The sequence below is a fragment of the Anopheles nili genome, chromosome 2, assembly GCF_943737925.1.
Source record: "Anopheles nili chromosome 2, idAnoNiliSN_F5_01, whole genome shotgun sequence".
Classification (NCBI taxonomy): Eukaryota; Metazoa; Arthropoda; class Insecta; order Diptera; family Culicidae; genus Anopheles; species Anopheles nili.
The window spans coordinates 52,993,139-53,011,423 of record NC_071291.1 but is presented as its reverse complement, the minus strand read 5'-3'; the positions used below and the strand labels follow the sequence as shown (position 1 = coordinate 53,011,423).

General features: G+C 51.2%; 1 protein-coding gene across 1 annotated transcript in view; it reads left to right on the top strand.

Moving 5' to 3' along the window:
- LOC128722095 (cyclic AMP response element-binding protein A) overlaps positions 1-18,285 on the top strand; it is an 81,606-nt gene that overhangs the window by 49,583 nt on the left and 13,738 nt on the right. Inside the window, exon 2 of the mRNA XM_053815925.1 lies at positions 17,285-17,513. Within this exon, the coding sequence (XP_053671900.1) occupies positions 17,285-17,513 (229 nt within the window). The remainder of the gene's footprint in view (positions 1-17,284; positions 17,514-18,285) is intronic.

The following is an 18,285-nucleotide window of genomic DNA, read 5'->3' as shown; positions in this document are numbered from 1 at the left end:
CTTGCACGGAGAAAGGCACGATCGCGGCCGATTGATCGGAGTCAATCGAGTCGACCTCGCGAGAAAGTGCAAACTAGCAACTAGAGAAAAAAAACCCCTCACCACGATAAACCGGACGCGGGACCACCGACGGGCGTTCTGACCCATTCATCATCACAACGTTCCGCTTCGTGCCCATCGAGTCCTTAAAGGCAAAGGAAGCACGAAGAAGGGCCAGCTAAATGGTGCGGCGGATCTCCCGACGACGGTTGGGATAAGATTAGAAGGTCGATTCGCCATAGAATCGTGACCACAGCGGCAGCACGGCGTCCTGTCCGCGGTTCGATTTTTCTCCAGCTTCAGGAGGCTCCAGGCCCTCTCACTACCAACCCACAGGGTTTGGGATTTCGGAGCTACATTGTAATCATCGCTTGCTCCTGCGACCCGCCGGTTGCAGCCGGGCGCTTGATTGCAGGTTGCAAAGATTGGTTCGTGTTGATTTAATTAAGCCCCGATTGTTGACCGGCCGCACTGAGTGGCGCGATAGATTTACGATCGTTTGCGGCCAATTGCGGCCTTTTGCGTGCGCGTGGTAGGCGAAACTCACGGTGGCACGGGGCTTTTTTTTCTCCAAATTCAATTAAAGCCCCCCGTTCCGTGCGCGGAAAAGCCGCACCGAAGTCGACCGGTGGTGGCAAGTTTTCCTTCGCCTGTTTTTTTTTTGGCTTATTTTTCCGCCAACACATAAAGGCTCCTCTCTTTCGTGAGCTTCGCGTTGGGAGGCGTGGAGCAAATGATCATCACGACGAGGGCCGCAAAACCACGCCGTCCACGGTGATATAGATAGCTTTGGCCAAAGATCGAGAGTAGCGGGTTAAAAATAGCAACGATCCGCGCGAAACGAGGTTAATTCCCAATTCCACCATAAGCCGTACGGGGCCTTTACCTTTTTTTTTTCCTGTGCTTCTTTGCTCTCGACTGCAGATAATTTTATGGCTCCGCAGAAGCCCGAGAGGAAGTGGCCGCAGCTAACAACAGCAGCAACAACAAAAAATGGAAGGAGCAGAAAAAAAAAAGATCCGCAAGCCCATTAGATACAAAACGAAACAAGACACCGCAGCGGGCTCGTCGACAGCAAGTCTGCCATCAATTTCGCGAACTGATTTGCGAACTGAGATTTGGAGGGTTTTTTTCTCTCTTCTTTCCATCTCCCTCACTCGTCCTCGCCCTAGTACACCTCCCAAAACGCTTTTACGTGGAACGCGCTCGCTGAAAGTCGCTCGTCCGCAACGGAACCATCAATCAAAGAGACGGCCTTTTTTTTTGAGTGCTTTTCCAGAAGGCAGGCTTGTGACCGTTGCGACCCAACCAGCCACATCCGGTCCGCGGTTCGTGGCCAGATTCCTTCCGACTCGTGGCGCACGAGGATTAATGTCACATTTCCTTCCCGTCCGGCATCATTTCGTCAAAATGTCACTCGGTGATGTTGGTGAAATTGGGAGGGAGTTGTAGGATTTATCGGCAACATCAGCGGGTTGTCAAGTTGACCGAAATTTGCATTCCACTCGGGGTTCGAGTGGGTTAAAGCCACACACACACACACACACGCACACACGTGGTGATTAGAAAGAACGCATTGCAGGAGATGGAAAAATGAGGAAAAAGGCCACCATCGCTGCGCAGCCGACTTAATGTTACGGTCGATCGCCCAGGGGAAATACTCATGGGTAAAACATACCATGTGTGTGTGTGTGTGTGTGCTGGAAGATTAAGCGGAATCATGGCTCCGGAAAGCCGCCAGCCCGCACGATTCACCCATTGGAAGCCATTACGGGCGAAGTTCCGGCAGTGCAGCTTAAGCCGGATAAACGCTTACACGCATCCGCAAACATCGCTGCGGGTCGCGTGCTGGGACGATGGATGGCTTGGAACGAAGCAGGAGATTAGCTAATCAGCAAAACAGCCCCGAACAGATGCTGACCAAATGGGCGACCTACTGCATGTGGTGTGATTTTGGTTAACCTTTAGTGATTTAGACGGACAAGGGATTTCGAATTCGGGCACATTAGAGAGAGCTTTCAAAAGGTGCGTTTTTTGTTTGCAGCCAAGTACCAGCAATTTTAGCACAATGAGAAAGGAAAGCTCAACGCGAGAAAAATAGGAACATCTTGGTTTTCTTCTACCAAGTTATACGCCTGGACCTGGGAATATGCTTGGTTCATTTTCCGAGCCGCAATGATCGAGTTTCTCTTGTGGAGGGCTATTCTGGGTTTAACCACGCCAAACCGACCAACTATAGCAGCACAAGAGCCCCTAAATATCCTCCCTTAACGCCCACGGGTCTTGGTCTCGGAATGAATGGCGTGAAGCTCTAGCCACGAATGGGCGAATCAAATTTCTTCCCGGCCCGAAATCGATGAATGAAACCCACGAGACCGGCGCAAACGGCTACGGCGCGCGAGTCATTTACGCCCCGGAAGCGCCGCTTGCGTGGGGTTCGAATGGACTGTCGGCGTGTTTTGCGGTTGATTGAGCGACTAGCGATAGACTCAGGAACCAACCCCTATGTACTATGTAGGTCGACGGCGCAAAAGCACCCGCACTGATGGCTCTGATGCCCTCGGCCTGTCATCATCGGCGGGCGCGCGTTCTGACGAACTGAGGAGAGTGTGCCGTGAATAATTACACGCTCCCGATGCCCTACAAAGGATGATCGAATGGGGCTTCGCTAAGGCGACGACGGTGCGCATAGGAGAAAGAGTCAAAAAAAAATAAAGCAAACGCTCGCCGAAATTACATACCCGCGAGGAAACCGCGCCGTCAACGGGGCCGGTTCTTTTTTTTTGTCCTGCGCTTTTGTGGGGTTAGGTGGAATTTGCAAACCAAAGCCCAACCCCCAACCTCAAAAAAAAAAACCCCGTCTTTAGCTCCCGTTCATCGATCGAATGGAGTCGCAAAAACGATGACATAACGCGACGTGTGTCGCGCGAAACGCTAGAACGCAGGATAGAAACAACGCCACATTTCGAAGCCTTTCAAACCGAAAATCAAAACCACCAAACCCGACAAACAACCAAAAAAACCCTCCAAAAATGGTGTAAACTTTCCCTCGCTTTTCCAACCCCCCAACGGCACGGGATCGCTTGACCGCAGGACCGCACGCCGGGGTTTAGTACGAGTTGTTTTCTTTTTGTTTTTCGTACTGGTTTATGACCGCGCAATATAACGCACATAATCGTAAGAATATCAACGTCAGTACCCGTGTCATAAATCAGCACGGGCTACAGCGTCATTTTCTTTCCTCTTTTTTTTTTGCTTCTTTAAAACCATTGCATAACGCACATTTCTCCGGCACAATTTGTTGGGGTTTCTCGGTATTGAGTGCGCCCCATATGTGTGTGTGTGTGTATGTGGGCTGGGGGGCGCCGGGGCGTGTTTCGTTACCGATGCGTTTTTATTTTCTGCGTTTGTTGTTCTTTTTTTTTTTCTCGTTCGCCCTCCACAAGTCCGCTTGTGTGGCTTCTCTTCGGGAGAAGAACAGGAGAACGGCCTCGCAATAAGGTTGGAAAAATGTGGTTCGCCTCTTTCACGTGTGTGTGTGTATGTGTGTAAGTGGGTGGCAAAAGAGGGGCCACGATGTTCCGCAAAAAAAAAAGCTGTACGAAAAGCGCACGAAAACGGAACGTATGTTGATTTATTGGCGCGGCTCTAAACCACATAAACGCATACAAACGAACGTTTGGCGTGTGCTTGATGTCAGGTTTTATGTGACGTTTACTTAAGCCTCCCCGCCTGATGGGGGTTTGCCATTTTTTCGGGCGAAGGTCCTTGGAGCCAGAGATTTTGCGAATAAATAAAAACCTCAGCGCGTGCTAGATCGCGATCGTGGCAAACGAGCGCCACCAGAAGCCAAACCCCTCAAGGCTCAATTACCAACGGGCTTGGGGTTGATTGGCTGCAAAAATTGCACGCCTTGCAGATTGCAAGCTTTTGCAGCAACCGAAGATCGCACGATCGACACAATGACACTCGGGGGGGCGAAATCACTTTTGCTCTCGAGAAAGAAAGAAAAAAGCAAGCCCGTTTTAACCAGCAATTCCGAGTCGATCGAAAGCTCGTCAAGCTCGCAAATGCCGAACCCCCGGTTAGTCCCTCTCAATGCCACAACATAACGACCAGTTCCGGGCTGGGCCAGCTAACGATGGTTGACCTACATCAGGCCGATTACGTCGTCGAAACGCCCGGGTGTCGTAATCGCGCCCAGAACGATCCAACATTCCTTTCGCACGGGAAAAGCCAGCTCGTCGTCGTCGTCAAATCTGTCGTATTTTGTCTTTGTTTTTTTTTTCGGTGAACCTTCTCCACATTCTTGTGATAATTATTGAGCGGTCGGTGACATGCACGAAACCTGTGGTTAGTGGGACTTTTGACGCGTGTCGCACGTAACTGTACCACCAAGGGGGTATGTCTCGAGGCAAACAACGGATTGCGGACTGATTCCCGAAAAAATTACCGTACGCTTTTTTTTTTATTATCGCTCCGATAAGGCGTGCTAATTGTGGAGCCATCACGCGGTCGGTTCCGGTCCCGTAGATCGTATGGATCGAACAAAATCTGCCCATTAGGGACCGGCAAAAGGATCACGAACCAGCGTCTCACGGCTTCTCACATGGCTCGGAAAAGCCACCCTCCAGACACCGGGAAGTTGGCGGACACACACGCACGCACGCACGCGTTGCCAAACGGTCTGCTCGGTGGTTTAAACCTCCCTTCATAAGCACACAGGTGGGATGCCAACGGAGAACGTGCACGACTTTTTATTATTATGTTTTAGAAGCCCGTTCCAAACTGCGAGCTCGCGCGCGCGCGTGCAACCGGGGAGAACCTGTTTTTCCCCATGACTGATAACGCAAATTACACAACCAACCTCCGGCGCAGGTGCGGGCCTTTTTTTTCCTCCTCTTCTCGTTGTGCTTTTGCGCGCACCACTTTCCAATCGGTGTAAGGGCGGCGGCCCCAAAAGGGTGGCCGCCCTCTCTTGCCCAGTGAAAAGTAGCGCTTTTTGTGTCGACCGACCGTTCAAATGGTGGTTTCGCGAACGACACACCAGAGATCCGCGCTATTAAGCGCGGAATTTGTGGTCGCTTCTTTTGGCCCTTTTGCAAACCCAACACACAGGTGTCCACCTAGACACACACACACACACGACCGTCAGGGCCGGTGGTGCCCTTCGCGCTTCGCGGGAAAACGATCGCAACCTCGAGGCCGGTTTTCGCGGCGTTGCAAACCGTCTGGAAGTGGGGTTGCATGCATCGCTGGTCTGCCGGCAGGCAGGTTTTTCCACCCTTTCCGCACGTTTGTTTTTCCCCCATGCCACTCTTCCCAGGAGGAGGGTGGTTTGGCCTCCCGGAACCACGCCGCCGCATGAATGGTGATCCTCACTCGTAGGCGATATTACAGCGTTGAGCCGACGGCTGTGAGCCTCGTTGCACAAGAAACGGGTGCATTTGATAAGACCGGCAGCTCTCCCCACGGGAACATGGTTCACGGTCTGGTGGGCGCTTGGGTGGCCCGTCTGCGTGTTGGGTTGGCCAACCCTACGAGGGAGCACGCGCACCCTTGCGGAAACATTCGCACTCGGGAGAGGGATCCTTGCGCGGCTTCGACGGGGGGATTTCGGCGCTCCCGGGGTATCTTGCTTCTCGTGGTTCCGGGAAATCGTTCTCGAGCCAAATAGCGATGCACCTTCAACAACGCTTTCACGCTTATCTAAGTGCATCGAGCAATGGGCTTCAACATTAAGCCGCGAGTTTTATTTGGCGACTCGATCGTTACCTCGTTTACCGAAAACGTCTCTCATGTGAGGGAAATTTGCCACAATTTGTCCAAAATATGGTTACATTTCAGCCGTTAGCTAGTGGGATCGTGTTACATTTGTGGCAGCACGTGCATACACGCATACGAACGCACCAAAAAGCCCTTAGGACGCTGGGAAAGCATCCGGGAAGTGCGTGTGCGGTCGTTTGATGAAGCATTTCCACTGGCGAAGTCGCGCGTGGGGTTTTTTTTGGGAGGTAGAAAACACAACAACAGACCGTTTTAAAGCCGTTTTTCATTCCATTGGTCGGTGTTTTTTGTTTTCTTAAGCTCTCCCGCATTCTGACCGAGCGAATCTCGTCCCGTTTCGTGTCCGACTGGTGGCGCGGGCTTGATTTTGTCTTCTTTGACAGCTTATCATTAACCGAGGCGGGGCGAGAAGAGAACCAAACAAAAAAAAAGTTAAACAACGTTCACCCCCCCCCCCCCCTCCCTATGTACTCCATGTCCCGACCATCCCTCCGGTGGTCACGTGAAAGTGGACTTTTGCGCGAACACACACGCGGGATTTTGTTGCGTATACGCGTCCTGCCCAGCAACCGACCGATTACAACCTGTTTTTGGGACTCCGCCAGGAGCGGGACTACGCGTCACATGATTGAAATGCGTACGTGCGTGTGTGCGTGTGTGTGTGTATTTCCCTGCACCTCTCAAGCCTTCCTCATCACTTCATTCAGGCCACCAGCAAGCGCGACTTATCCTCGTTTTGCGTCCGCGGGTCAATCCCGTTTTCTTCTCCGCTTGTGTAAGGGTTGGTTCGGTTTTGTCTGTTTTGTTTTGGTCGGGCGGAATTTTTTTCGGGACCCCAAACTCTCCCCACCCCCACAAGGTCCATCGCTTGACCAGGCGATGAGGCGTTGGCCGCTGGAAAAACGTGTTTCCGAAAGGAGGCACCGACGAACCGGTCCGGCCACTCCCGGAGAACTTTGGCGTTTGGCAAGGCCAAAGAAAGAGGTTGGTGGGAGCGAACGAGGGCGGCCCTGTTGGGCGGTGGGCGGGGTGACCAAATTGACAAAAGAGAGATGCCGTTACTCGGCGGTTCCTTTCGGGCGTATTCCGCTGCGGGTTCGAGCGTACGTATCGATAATATCGCATCCCCACAACCGGCTTATGAAACGGGAGGGATGAAAAAAAGCACACACACACACGCACGGGGTGAGGCGATTTGGTGCAAGAAAGCAGGGTACGTGAGGGGTTTCGAGTGGCCGCGAGATTAATGGATGACCACGCATGATAAGTGAGGTTATATTCTTGTACGGAGTGAAACTAGATTCTACGCGCGTCCACGAGATGGCATCTCGCGTTGGGCGGTTTCATGATGAATGTGCTCGGTGTTTCGAGCCGGGTTAGCTTTGTAGAAGAATGCCGTAGAATTCGGCAGAAGTTGTAACCGAAACGGGCTTTCCAACATTCCAGTAGGGTTCGATCGAGAGACGCACCAATCTCTGATGCACCAATGGGGCGGAAAAAAAATGTTCACCCATCCACAGGACGTGTCAAACGGACGCTGGATTAACTCGCCTTAACATGCAGTGCAATGCATTCACTTCGGGAGACAAAAAAATCCCCCACTGACAGGTGGAACCGGCTCAAAAACGGCACGGAAAACGGAATGGCTGTCACACATTAGCCGCAAGCCGAGAACTGGTGGACATTCCATTGCCACTCTCGTCATACCTCGGGTGTAGCACAAATAAATTCTACCCTCGTCTGGTGGTGGAATTCGTGTAAAAGTTTACTTTTATTTAAATTGATTACCACCGCGCGCTCGGGCCCTGTCAAACTCGTAAATACCCGACGCCTCAGAACGGCGATCCGAGTGAATGGTGCCACTTCAGAACGTTCACCTCACGGGTTTTTTGCGCGTCAAATCTTCACCCACCCATACTCCGCACGCACCCGGAGAAGGACCCCCACCGTACACACCCCAAAAGACGCGCCATTACACACCTTTTTCATGCGCATTTCACCCACCGTGTGCCGATTCCCGCGAGCGCGCGCGCCCGTTTTTGGATAATCTTTCCGCCCGTGGGCAAACAAAACGCTCGGAGTGAAGTTATGGGCAGGCATGGGGCATGGGGATGGCAAGGAGTCACGTCATTCTCGGCGTCCGCATTCCGCGGAAAGGTTCTACACGAAAGACTGCTTGATCGCGGACCTTTCAGCGTGGTTCTCTCTCTGGAAAGAAATATGAATCGCTGCTCACACATGAGACAGCCGCACGGTGGACTGATTGAATTACTCTCCAGCGGGTGCATGGTGCAAGGTGCATGGCTTAAATTTAAATCACCAGAACACACCCTCTCCCCCTTCTAGTTGTCTTCGTTCGAATCTCGGAAGGCGTTATTCGCATCACACTCGCCGCATAACATTAGCATGACAACCATGTTAGGCGATCCCACCCCCTTTAGGTGGGTGGGTTTTCAAGAAGGGGGTGGTTTTTACGCACACCCCAACCGGGTGGTGAGTAATCGCACCCCCGTTAAGGTGGTCATTGAACCCAGATTCATGGGGTGGATATGTGTCCGGCACACTTCTTCAATCAAAAATCTCACCCGTACACCTCGTGTGGCGTAATCTAACGTCAGGATCTCTGAACACTCTGGAACGTGACGCAGTAGTGACGCTTGGTCATCTTGGTCAGGCAAATTTGGAGCTATTTCGCGACACCGTATGCTGCCATTCAACCACTTGGTGACCTACTTTCCCTCCAGGCCATTACGTCGAAGTTCGGGAATTTCAGTTTAGCGTTGCTGCGTAGAACCCCCGCGAAATGACTTCTAGAGACGCTTTCTGCCCCTTGGAATGGGGCTTTGGAATTTGTTTTCGATGTGGTTGCTTGCGGGCGGTCTCGTGAACGCCTGTTAATGGCATTGCGTCTTCAAACTCCTTCGACGGTGACGGAATGGGCCACCGAAATAGGGGTGGTCGTGGCTGCTTACTCATCTGTTTAGCATAAGTTTGCGAACGGGGTTGTGTGTGCGTGTGTGTGTGTGTTGGAACAGGGTGGAATGGAGCCGTCGGTGACTAACCACGCGGAAGTTCATTGCCACCGAGACGAGAGATCGATGTCAAGGACGGCTTTCTGCGACTCGATTTCCTTCGCCCACCTGGGGGGGTGAAGATCGAATGAACTCCTGCATCAGAAACGAGCCCTTTTTTAAATGGTGGAAAATAAAAAGCTGAGGTTTAGTCCACCCAACCTGCGCTGTTGGTGCACCTCTTCCGGCAGGCTGTTCAATCGAGCTCGAGGGCACGCTTTCGAACGAACCTTCTGGCCTTAGCTCCTCGCTTCCACATTCCGCACATTCTTACCCTTCACAGGAATGCACCCCCACGAAGGGCTAAAAGAACGCAACGCAGGATGGAGTAGCGATGGTTAAGTGTAGCGCCCGAGGCGTGTCCAAGGCACCGATGGAATGTAACGTAATGCTGGTAGGGTGGTTGGGTGTCGCCTGCGGCCGTTGTCTATTTCCCAAGCAAGGTACTGGGTGGGGTGAAGGGCCATTTGCCCTCCTCCCTTCCCAGGAGCGACAGAAAAGTAAGCGGCACTATGCACCAAGAAACCGTTATACTCATGCGCGAATGGCGTTGTTTCGATTGTTCGATTCACTTCTCCTGCACCGGAACAACCGCGCGAAGGGCACACGGAGAAATGCAACCACTAGAAGGGCTCGGAAGCTGGACGGGAGGGAGAAAAAAACCAAGGGGCACGACAGTGGGCAGGCGCGTGTGTCAACTGTTTGCAATTTCGCAGCTAATGCCATTGCGCAGGCGCGTTATGCACTCGAGCGTGAGTCATCGCAGTGGGTTGTGGGATTTAGGTCGGTTTATTTGCGACCCGAAAGCGAGTGTAGGCCAATGCAGATAACCGTTCCATTTGCTCTTCTGCGTCAAGCTTTTGGTGGTGTGTTTGCGCAAATAATAACTGGACTGAGTAGCGCTCCTTAAAAACGCGAAATTCTCGCAATGATTCATGGTGACAGAGCAAATGGAGGAGTATGCTCATACGTAGCCTTTTTTCGTATGCTCTTCAACGAGTGAACCAACCGTTGATAAGATTCATTCATGAATTTGGCTCGTGCAAAAAAAAAACGCTCCGTCCGACGAAAGCAAACAATCTCAAAGAGTCATATGATCTGAAAGGGAGGATCCGTGGCCAAAGGGGTTTGCACCACCCTCTCCCGGGATGCATTTGTGTGTGTATTTCAGCGTCTCAGAGAATCTTTAATCAACCGGCAAACACTCGCTCACGAGCCAAATAAAGCATCTTGTAGCACTCTCTCTAGCACGCCGAATACCCTTGACCGATAAGAAACATCGCGCATGCAACCACAGCTTGGAGTGCAATTGCAAATTGCACCCCCACAGAAAAGAAGAGAGAGAGTGAGAGAGAGAAAGAGTGCACGAATGCATCAGCAAGATGCAGCTCGTGTGGTTGGGTGTAATCCAGCAACCCCGTCTTATCGGTGGTGCCTTTCAAACGAGCTCAAAATAACCACCCGCGAATCGGTCGGTTAATTGCACCGGATCTCTAGAACCACCCATTTAGCGAGGGTCCGCGATTATTAGGTAAGGATCCAAATTACACGCCCGGCTACAATTGGCAAGCTCGGAGTTTTTTTTCACTAGGGTAAGGAACTAGCAAACTTAAACACCCCAACCGTTCTCCTGTGAACGTTGGTTAAAATGCAAAAATGAAAGGAGAAAGTCACCGCTTATCAAAAGGAGCAAAAACTAGCGAGAGAGAGAGAGAGAGAGAAAGAGAGGGAGCAAATAAAAAAGAAAAGAACAGCGCTAAATAAAGAAAGGGCCGAATATCAATAAAGATATGAAACGCGGGCACCGACCGGAAAGGGCACCACACCCTGCGCGAACAACAAAAAAAAACGCCACACCATTCCGTGGCGATCCTTGCCCCGGCATCCTTTCGGCCCCACCAACAGACGCTATTGGCGAAAAATCAATCACGATTAATTATACACGCCGTTCATCGTCAAGTCGCCGACGGCCGAACTGCGATCAATCTTGCGCAGAAAGCCCGCCAGATCGATACGGTTGTGTGCGTGTGTGTGTCTGTGTGCATTTTTTCTCGTCCTTCTTGCGCTTTCCTCATCGCCTCATTGCAACCCCTCGTTCAGGTTCGAAAGGCGCCCTTCGGTGCAGCGAAAGGAGCGGCGTGACGATCGCGATTGCGATCTTGTGCGCGAGCGCGCGCGCGCGACCTCTCCTGGCGCGCAAACGACAAAAGCCACCAGAGCTTTGGCGGCGAGTGAAGGGATAATATGCAAATTATGCTGCGCGATCGCAGCGCGAAGGGCCAACAGACCTCGCCGAAAGTTCCCGGGTCAGTGGGCGCTGGCGTTCCGAGCCCTTCGGGATTGTTGCGGCTTATTTTATTGTTGCTAATAACACGGCACAAAGCGCATCCGTGGCCGGGGAAGAATTAATGCAACCGGGGTCAGTTTTTGGGGTGGGCCACCAGGCGCTCCTGGGAACCATAGTTGCAGTTTAATCACTTTAATGCTACGGTAATATTTCTTTTACGGGTGAAAAATGATTCCCAACTGGCCTGATTTGCGCGGAACGGGTGGTTAAAAGCTAAAAAATCGATTGCGAGACCATTATCGGCTCCAAAAAACCCGGGGATCGAGAAACCCGACAGACTTTGGGCTCGTTAATTTGTGGAGCAAATAGTGCGCCGTTACGGAAGGAAGCGAATCTACGTTTATTCGTCTCATCGCGAACCAGCAATTCGCAGCTGGGAAAGCACAACGCGCACAATGTGTCATCAATTTGGTCGGCCCACCCAAGCGTATCGTCACACGCGGGTCGATAATAAGGAAACGCGGGTTTGAACGGCGCATCGTGCGTGGCTTTCATTATGATTCGTGCCGACGCGACTCACACGAGGCAAGCGAAACGAGCCAATTGAGTGTGATTCACTGCCGGTTGTTTGACATTTGACGAGATTCGAATGCCTCACCGAAAGCGAAACTAAGCGACGGGGGAGAGCGCAAAAAAAACAGAGGTTTGCAACTCCCTCGAACGAACGGCACATTACCACACCGGTTTCCACTGGCGAAAGGGAGCTTTTCGGTGAAAAATGATGGCCGGCTGAAGGCGCATTTGTTTAAAATTCGTTCAACTCCGCGGGTGCGCTGTAAGGAGATTTTCGCCTTTCCCTTACAATCGGCCCAAAATGTCAACACAAACGCCTTCGTAACGAAAGGAAACGGGCTTTCAAGTTTCACTTTCGGTGTTAGTGGATTTTTTTTCGTCGATTTGCATCCCCAAAAACTGCACCCGGTGGTGGTGTTTGTGGTTTTATGGTTTACTTTGAGGCGTGTGATAGGGAAGATTCGCCACACTTCATGCCTTACCAGCACAATGCTGCTCAAGTGGAGTAAATATTTGTCTTTAAAATAAAAAAAACACCCATTGGTTGGTAGGAAAAGAGAAAAACCACAATTTACAACCCCGAAGGACTAACCGGTGGTAAACTAACTGCGCGAAACGGGACAAATGAGCGAACGGTTCGCGAATGAAAGTGAGCTTTTTTTTGCCTCGAGACCGCTACCGGTCTTGGGGGACCCCTCCGAATGGCTGCAATTTCGAGAGGGCGTTGCGTAAACGTTCCGGCCCCCCGAAAGATTGGTTTCTTCCCGTCCACTAAGGTCCGGAGGGCTCGGTTCCCAATAAGCTGCTCTTTTTTTTTCTTTTTCTCAAACACACACACGCAACGAACACCCCGGTTCGGGTTGTGCAATCGGTTGAAGGAAGGAGAGCCCCCAAAAAAACGGAATTGGCACCACAAATCCGCACGGGCCGCGAATGGTAAATAGTGCTTTTCTTTTTCCACCCTCCGGAGGGCAATTTTTAGGTCAAATGTGAAACGTACGCAGCATCGCAGCGGTGTCACGTGCGGGGTCCTTTGGTACGCGTCTCGACACTTGGTCGCTTGGAGTTTGCTCGTTCGCGTTTCAGCGGAATTGACCTCTCTCTCTCTCTCTCTATCTCTCGATCTCTCGCTGTTTCTCTCTGTTACCTGCACGCCTTGTTATTAGGTCACAGTTGGCCAACGAAATAGATTTTCGACGAAATCATCGCCTTTGGCCTCGAGCGCGATGTATGACAACACCGGGCAAAGGGTGCGCGAGATCAAACCGGTGCCTCGAAGGGTTGCGGAATGCGTGACGGGGTGAGCCCACCTCCGGGGGGGTGAGGTTCTTGGCGGCTAGCCCTTCGCAGGGTGGAGCTCACCCCAATGGGGCTGATTCACGATCAACAAATCGCACACGCGGCCATGGTTCGCGCAAATCGGGGTGAAATTGAGGGAGGATAACGCGCGCACACGTGTGCCCCCAAGAACCGATACATACGCGAGAAAGAGAGCAAAGTGAGTGAGATAAATGCTGCCTTAAGTGAGGCGGAATATTTCAAGGAGTGAAAGTCAAACCATCGATGGTCTCGTTGTTGCTCGCCGGTTCCTGCGCTCGTCATGCTCGCAGATTAAAATAGATGGTTTAAGGGCCATGGGAAGGACGAGAAATGGGTGGAGGAAGGGGCATGAGGGGCGAGATAGATTGGGTGGTTAACATTCTTTCAACCCCACGTACCTATTTAACCCCTTGCTCGAAGATCACAAAGCAGATCCAAGTGATCGACGGCGAATGTAATATTAAGCATTTGAAATTAAAGATTAGACGATTAAAAGCGTGTGGGGTTGGTGTTTTTTGTAGTTGTTAAAAACCACTTGTATAAAAAGAATCAAAAACGTCTTGTTAGATAAATTAAACGATCGGAAAAATGGAAATCTTCCAAAGCAAAAAACCTAATAATGCAACCACCTAATAATCTTTGGACATTTTGAAATTGAAATAGATTGAGTTGTGTAACTGAATAAAAAGTGTATCAATTTCAACCAGATTCGAAACAAAAAAGGATCTGCTATCCGTCAGACGTGATCGTCGAATAGGACATCACCATTATAAAAGATCTACCCAAAAAATAATTGGGGCTACAAAGTCCTTTTTCGTGGCATGAGAAAATGCGCTCCTTCGTCTTCCAAAAGTGCATAATTAAATCGATGAAAACGTTCCCTTAGCAGGACAATTCACCGCTCGAAACGGACACGATCGAAAGGAAGAAATACCACAACCCTACGCTCCCGGTCACGCACGGTAACGATTAATAAGATTGTTTTGTGCCTTCTTAATAATCATAATCGTAAACCGCTAAAATAATAAGCGATAATCGGTCTCGGTATTTCTCCGCGCTTTCGACTTCCTTTCTTCGGCGGTTTCAACTCCCCACATTTCGTCTTCGATTCGGTGGCTTGTTAAGTACACTCACCCTCCGTACACACCCCTTCCAGGTGAGGTTTATTACTTTCGCTTCGATCCTCGATTCTCACCTCGCCCGGGTCGACCACGAATCGAACGATTTTTTACAACCCTCGCCAGTCACCCGGCGCTGGGTTGCGCTTTTCTTTCATTTGAGCCGCCGAATTAACTGGCAACCGAACCGGACGGGATGACAAAATGAAGGCACGAGAGCAAGAAGCAGGCAAAGGTTGCAGGAAAATCCCCGAAACAGCGCAAGGACGGAAAGAAAGTCACGAGATATATGCGTATACGCGTCGACCAGCTTCCGTGAGAGCCGAATTTATGCTCCTTTCTTTCGCCGACCGTGTGTCCTTTATTGGGTCGATCTAGGACGGTGGAAGGCGATCGAGGGTGGCTCGAGAAAAGCGAACCCACTCCGTCTATGGAAGGGACGCGCGATGCGGACCGTTTTGTTCACACCAACTCGCCCGAAGGGCATCAATGCTGGGGCGACTGCAAAAGGGCCTTCTCACCAATCCTTCTCGCGAGCTAAGGGTGAAAGGGAAGGATCGGTTCGATCGAAGAGGGTTCCAACGGAGAAAGGGCACACACACGCGCCGAACGGGGATGAAGCATCGTGCCCTGCGCGGTGGTGATAGCGCAAAAAGGGATATCAGGTTTGGAAAATGAAAGTAGTTCTACCTGTTTGGTGGTCTGGTGCGGGACCGACACAAACACGCTCACCGTTATCGAAATGTCGCGCACAAACGCACGTACAAAGGGCTCAGGGAGAATATGCATCGACCTTTCCTTTCTTCAAACGGTATTTGTTCTCGTGCGCTTCAGCATCGTTGGTCCTTTTTCGGTTTTCCACGACGACGCGCTCGAAGATCCCTTCTAAAAAAAACGACACAACCTCGAAAGGGTCACGCAGCTCGATCCCGTTTACGATGTCCCGATTTGTACGCGGAAACAAAAAATTCCCTCATTCTTGAGAATACCCCAAACGGGACGTGCTTTGGCTGGTAATGATCGAATTTTTTTGGCTGTTTATTTTGTTTTTGGTTTACGAGCCTTCTAAAGGTTTTTTGACACCCGGCGAAAGGCGATCAAAGTTTCGATTAAAATAAATTGAACTGAGCTGCTCGTTAACCAACTAGCCATCGTTCAAGCCACATTCTGGAACACGCGTGTGCCATATATACACCACCTTTTTAACGTACGCATCAAAGCCTTTACCAACGTGCGCCAATTTGCTTCCCAAATGCACCTCATCAGTGAGTGAGCTGGGCGAATCAACGCCACTAGGGCCACTTTTCCCGCACGTCCGTGGGAGAAATTTTGGAACCTATAGCATAGGGCAGGTGCAGGTACGCACCCCTACCGACTAATATGAGTCCCGGTGTCTACGCATGTATGCTAATGACGCCTTCAAAGGGGAGGCGTAATTCGTTCGCCCATGCGCATACGCGCTTAAGAATCTCTCGCCACAGGTCACACACACACACACACACACGCACGCACAAAAAAGGGCAACCAGGAAAATGGGAAAACCTCTCATCAACGCGAGGACTCTTCGACTCCCCCGAGTCGTTGCGTGCGTGCTGACGTAAAATGGAAACGCTGGGAATGCGACCGGGAATGTGCCGTTTTGGGGAATGTGAGCGGTGTCCGATCAGAGGGAGTGTGAGTGGGAGGGAGTGTAGGGGGGAGCAGTGGGAGGGGAAATCGCTGTACCGTTACCCATGCAATCCGAAAGCAGATCTGTATTACCTTTTTTTTTGTTCGTTGTTGCTGTTTCGGTTCGTTCCTACAACGCCTTCTGAGCCACGAGTTGAATGAGACCGGTTCCAGGCTGGCAGTGCTTCCGCCTCGGGCGGCAAACTACAACGACTCAATCTTGGCTTTTGTTTTAAACCAAATCCATCATCATCCCCCGTCCAACCCCTATTGGGGGGATGGGGTTGGAATGTGAGCGGCAGTAAAAAAATAGGGAATAACAAACAAGAGAAAACGAAACCGTTGACACGGACTTTCGAATGGGGTTGTTGGGAAGCAAAGGGCTCATAATGCACTTTAAATTTAAATCCCAACAGTGGAAGCGCCACACGATTGAAAGCTACCGAAAGGGCTCAATTATGTTCGATTGAGTAGAACATAAAACTTTAATGAACGACGGCGGTTTGCGTCGGTTCGAACGCGGCCGCAAACGATTTGTCATTCCTCTGGCGGCAGCGCATTCGCAGTCGGCGAGCTGTTTGAGGATAATTACTTTAAGCTCATACCACGGCATGCACCCTAAAGGGACCCGATGGCTATATGAATCGCTGCCCAACCCTTCGACCTTCCCTGGGGTTTTAGGACCAGCCTAGGACCACTCTAGAGCGCCTTTGTCGCTTGCATTGGAATGTGAGAATTTAGCGCTCGGTATGGGGCTTCTAGCAGGCGGGGACAAATTGCCCACTGGCGCCATACGGCGTGTGAAAGACGTCGAATCGATAGATTGGAAATCGATCAAACTACTTAAGCGAGCTTCCCGAAATGGACCGAACCGCTGGAGATGAATGTGCCGCAACATTTGTCCCATTGCACCTCGCGAACGGCAGGTGCTCGCGAACTCGATGCCGCGATTGTGCCGCATTAGGGAATCGTGTGATCTTCAAAAACGGAACCGCCAACGATTGAAAGAACCTCGATTCGTAATGCAGTCAGTAAGCGAGCGATGACGTACTGATGAAAGCTCGCGAGATCGAGTGGCGGGTTTGTTGTCTGATCGCGCATTGAAGTCCACCGGTTCGCGATCGGCATAATTTCGATCGTAAGATATTCTTTCCTGCTCTTTGCGAACCATCGCCGAATGAATAATTGATAGCCGCGCTGAGCTGCGGCACGTGAGATCTTTGACGTGTGGTGGCGAGCGAAAAGAAAAGCAATGAGCGCAAAAATAACCCTTACTACCTTCTGCTGGGAGTTGTCATCGCCCTTGCGCATTACATCCGCGCAAACAAATAGGGCTGCACAGTTGGTCACCGGTCACAGTCAATATTGGCTTTCGAGTTGTTTTTAACCGTCACGCTTTCCGCTTCCGCTTTCCGTTACAGAACCTGCAAGACACGCTCAAGATGTCCAACTACCCGGAGTTTCAGGACTGGATGGATCCACACTCGAAGCTACCACCGGTCATCCTCAACGACAAGCTGATGACGGATGCGGCCATCGGGACGTGCATGCCGATCAAAACCGAGCACTCGTACAGTCTCAACTCGGACGGCGAGTCCCTGCCTGATACGATTCCCGATTCACCGCACAGCCTGCAGAACAAGATGGATGGTAAGTTTGTGCACTTGCTCTCGCGAGCACGCACGTGCCCGTTTCCGGGTGCCCCGGACGAAGGCTTCTGAAGGTTTTACGTAATCCACACCAGAACATGCGGCACACTTGGATCAACACTCGCACTGTTGCTGGGGAACTCGCAAACTCCACCCCTGAAGGGACACAAACGAACCAACTGTCAAGTGGTGTGTCGCGAGAAGGCTCCCGTTGAAGGCTATGGAGGCGCAAAGTGACGCGCATCGAGGCCACACCACTAGCGAGTGTGTTTTATGGGCTTTTTTTTACTTCCTTCCACTGGAAAGGCGTTCTAGAAAAGCACCGCGAGACCTCGGATAGGGGGACCATACTTTGGAAAATATTTGCCCAGGTGATAGCTCGAGCGATATCTAATACTTTGGGCGTTCCTTGCGAGGGAAGCGAATTCATCGAACGATACACGAGCTTCGTAGCATTTGGAGCAATATTCTCTACCGATCCTGTCGATTGGCCTTCGATCCGTAGGCATCGATTTTGCGGCGTTCCGTGTCGAGTCGCAGTTAGCGCGAAAATGTTAGATCATTTGTCCAGCTTGATTGACTTGTTCGTTCTCGGGAGCCCGCTAGGCGTGTATCAAGCGTTCGCAAATTATGCGCCACTCGATTAACACGACATTTCCGCCTCGCGGTTGTCTGATTGACCACTCGTTCATTGCGCATGCACACACGTGCGTCCGGTGAGACTTGAGCTAGGGCTTCCAGATCACTGTTGAACGCGAGATCGATTGCATTTA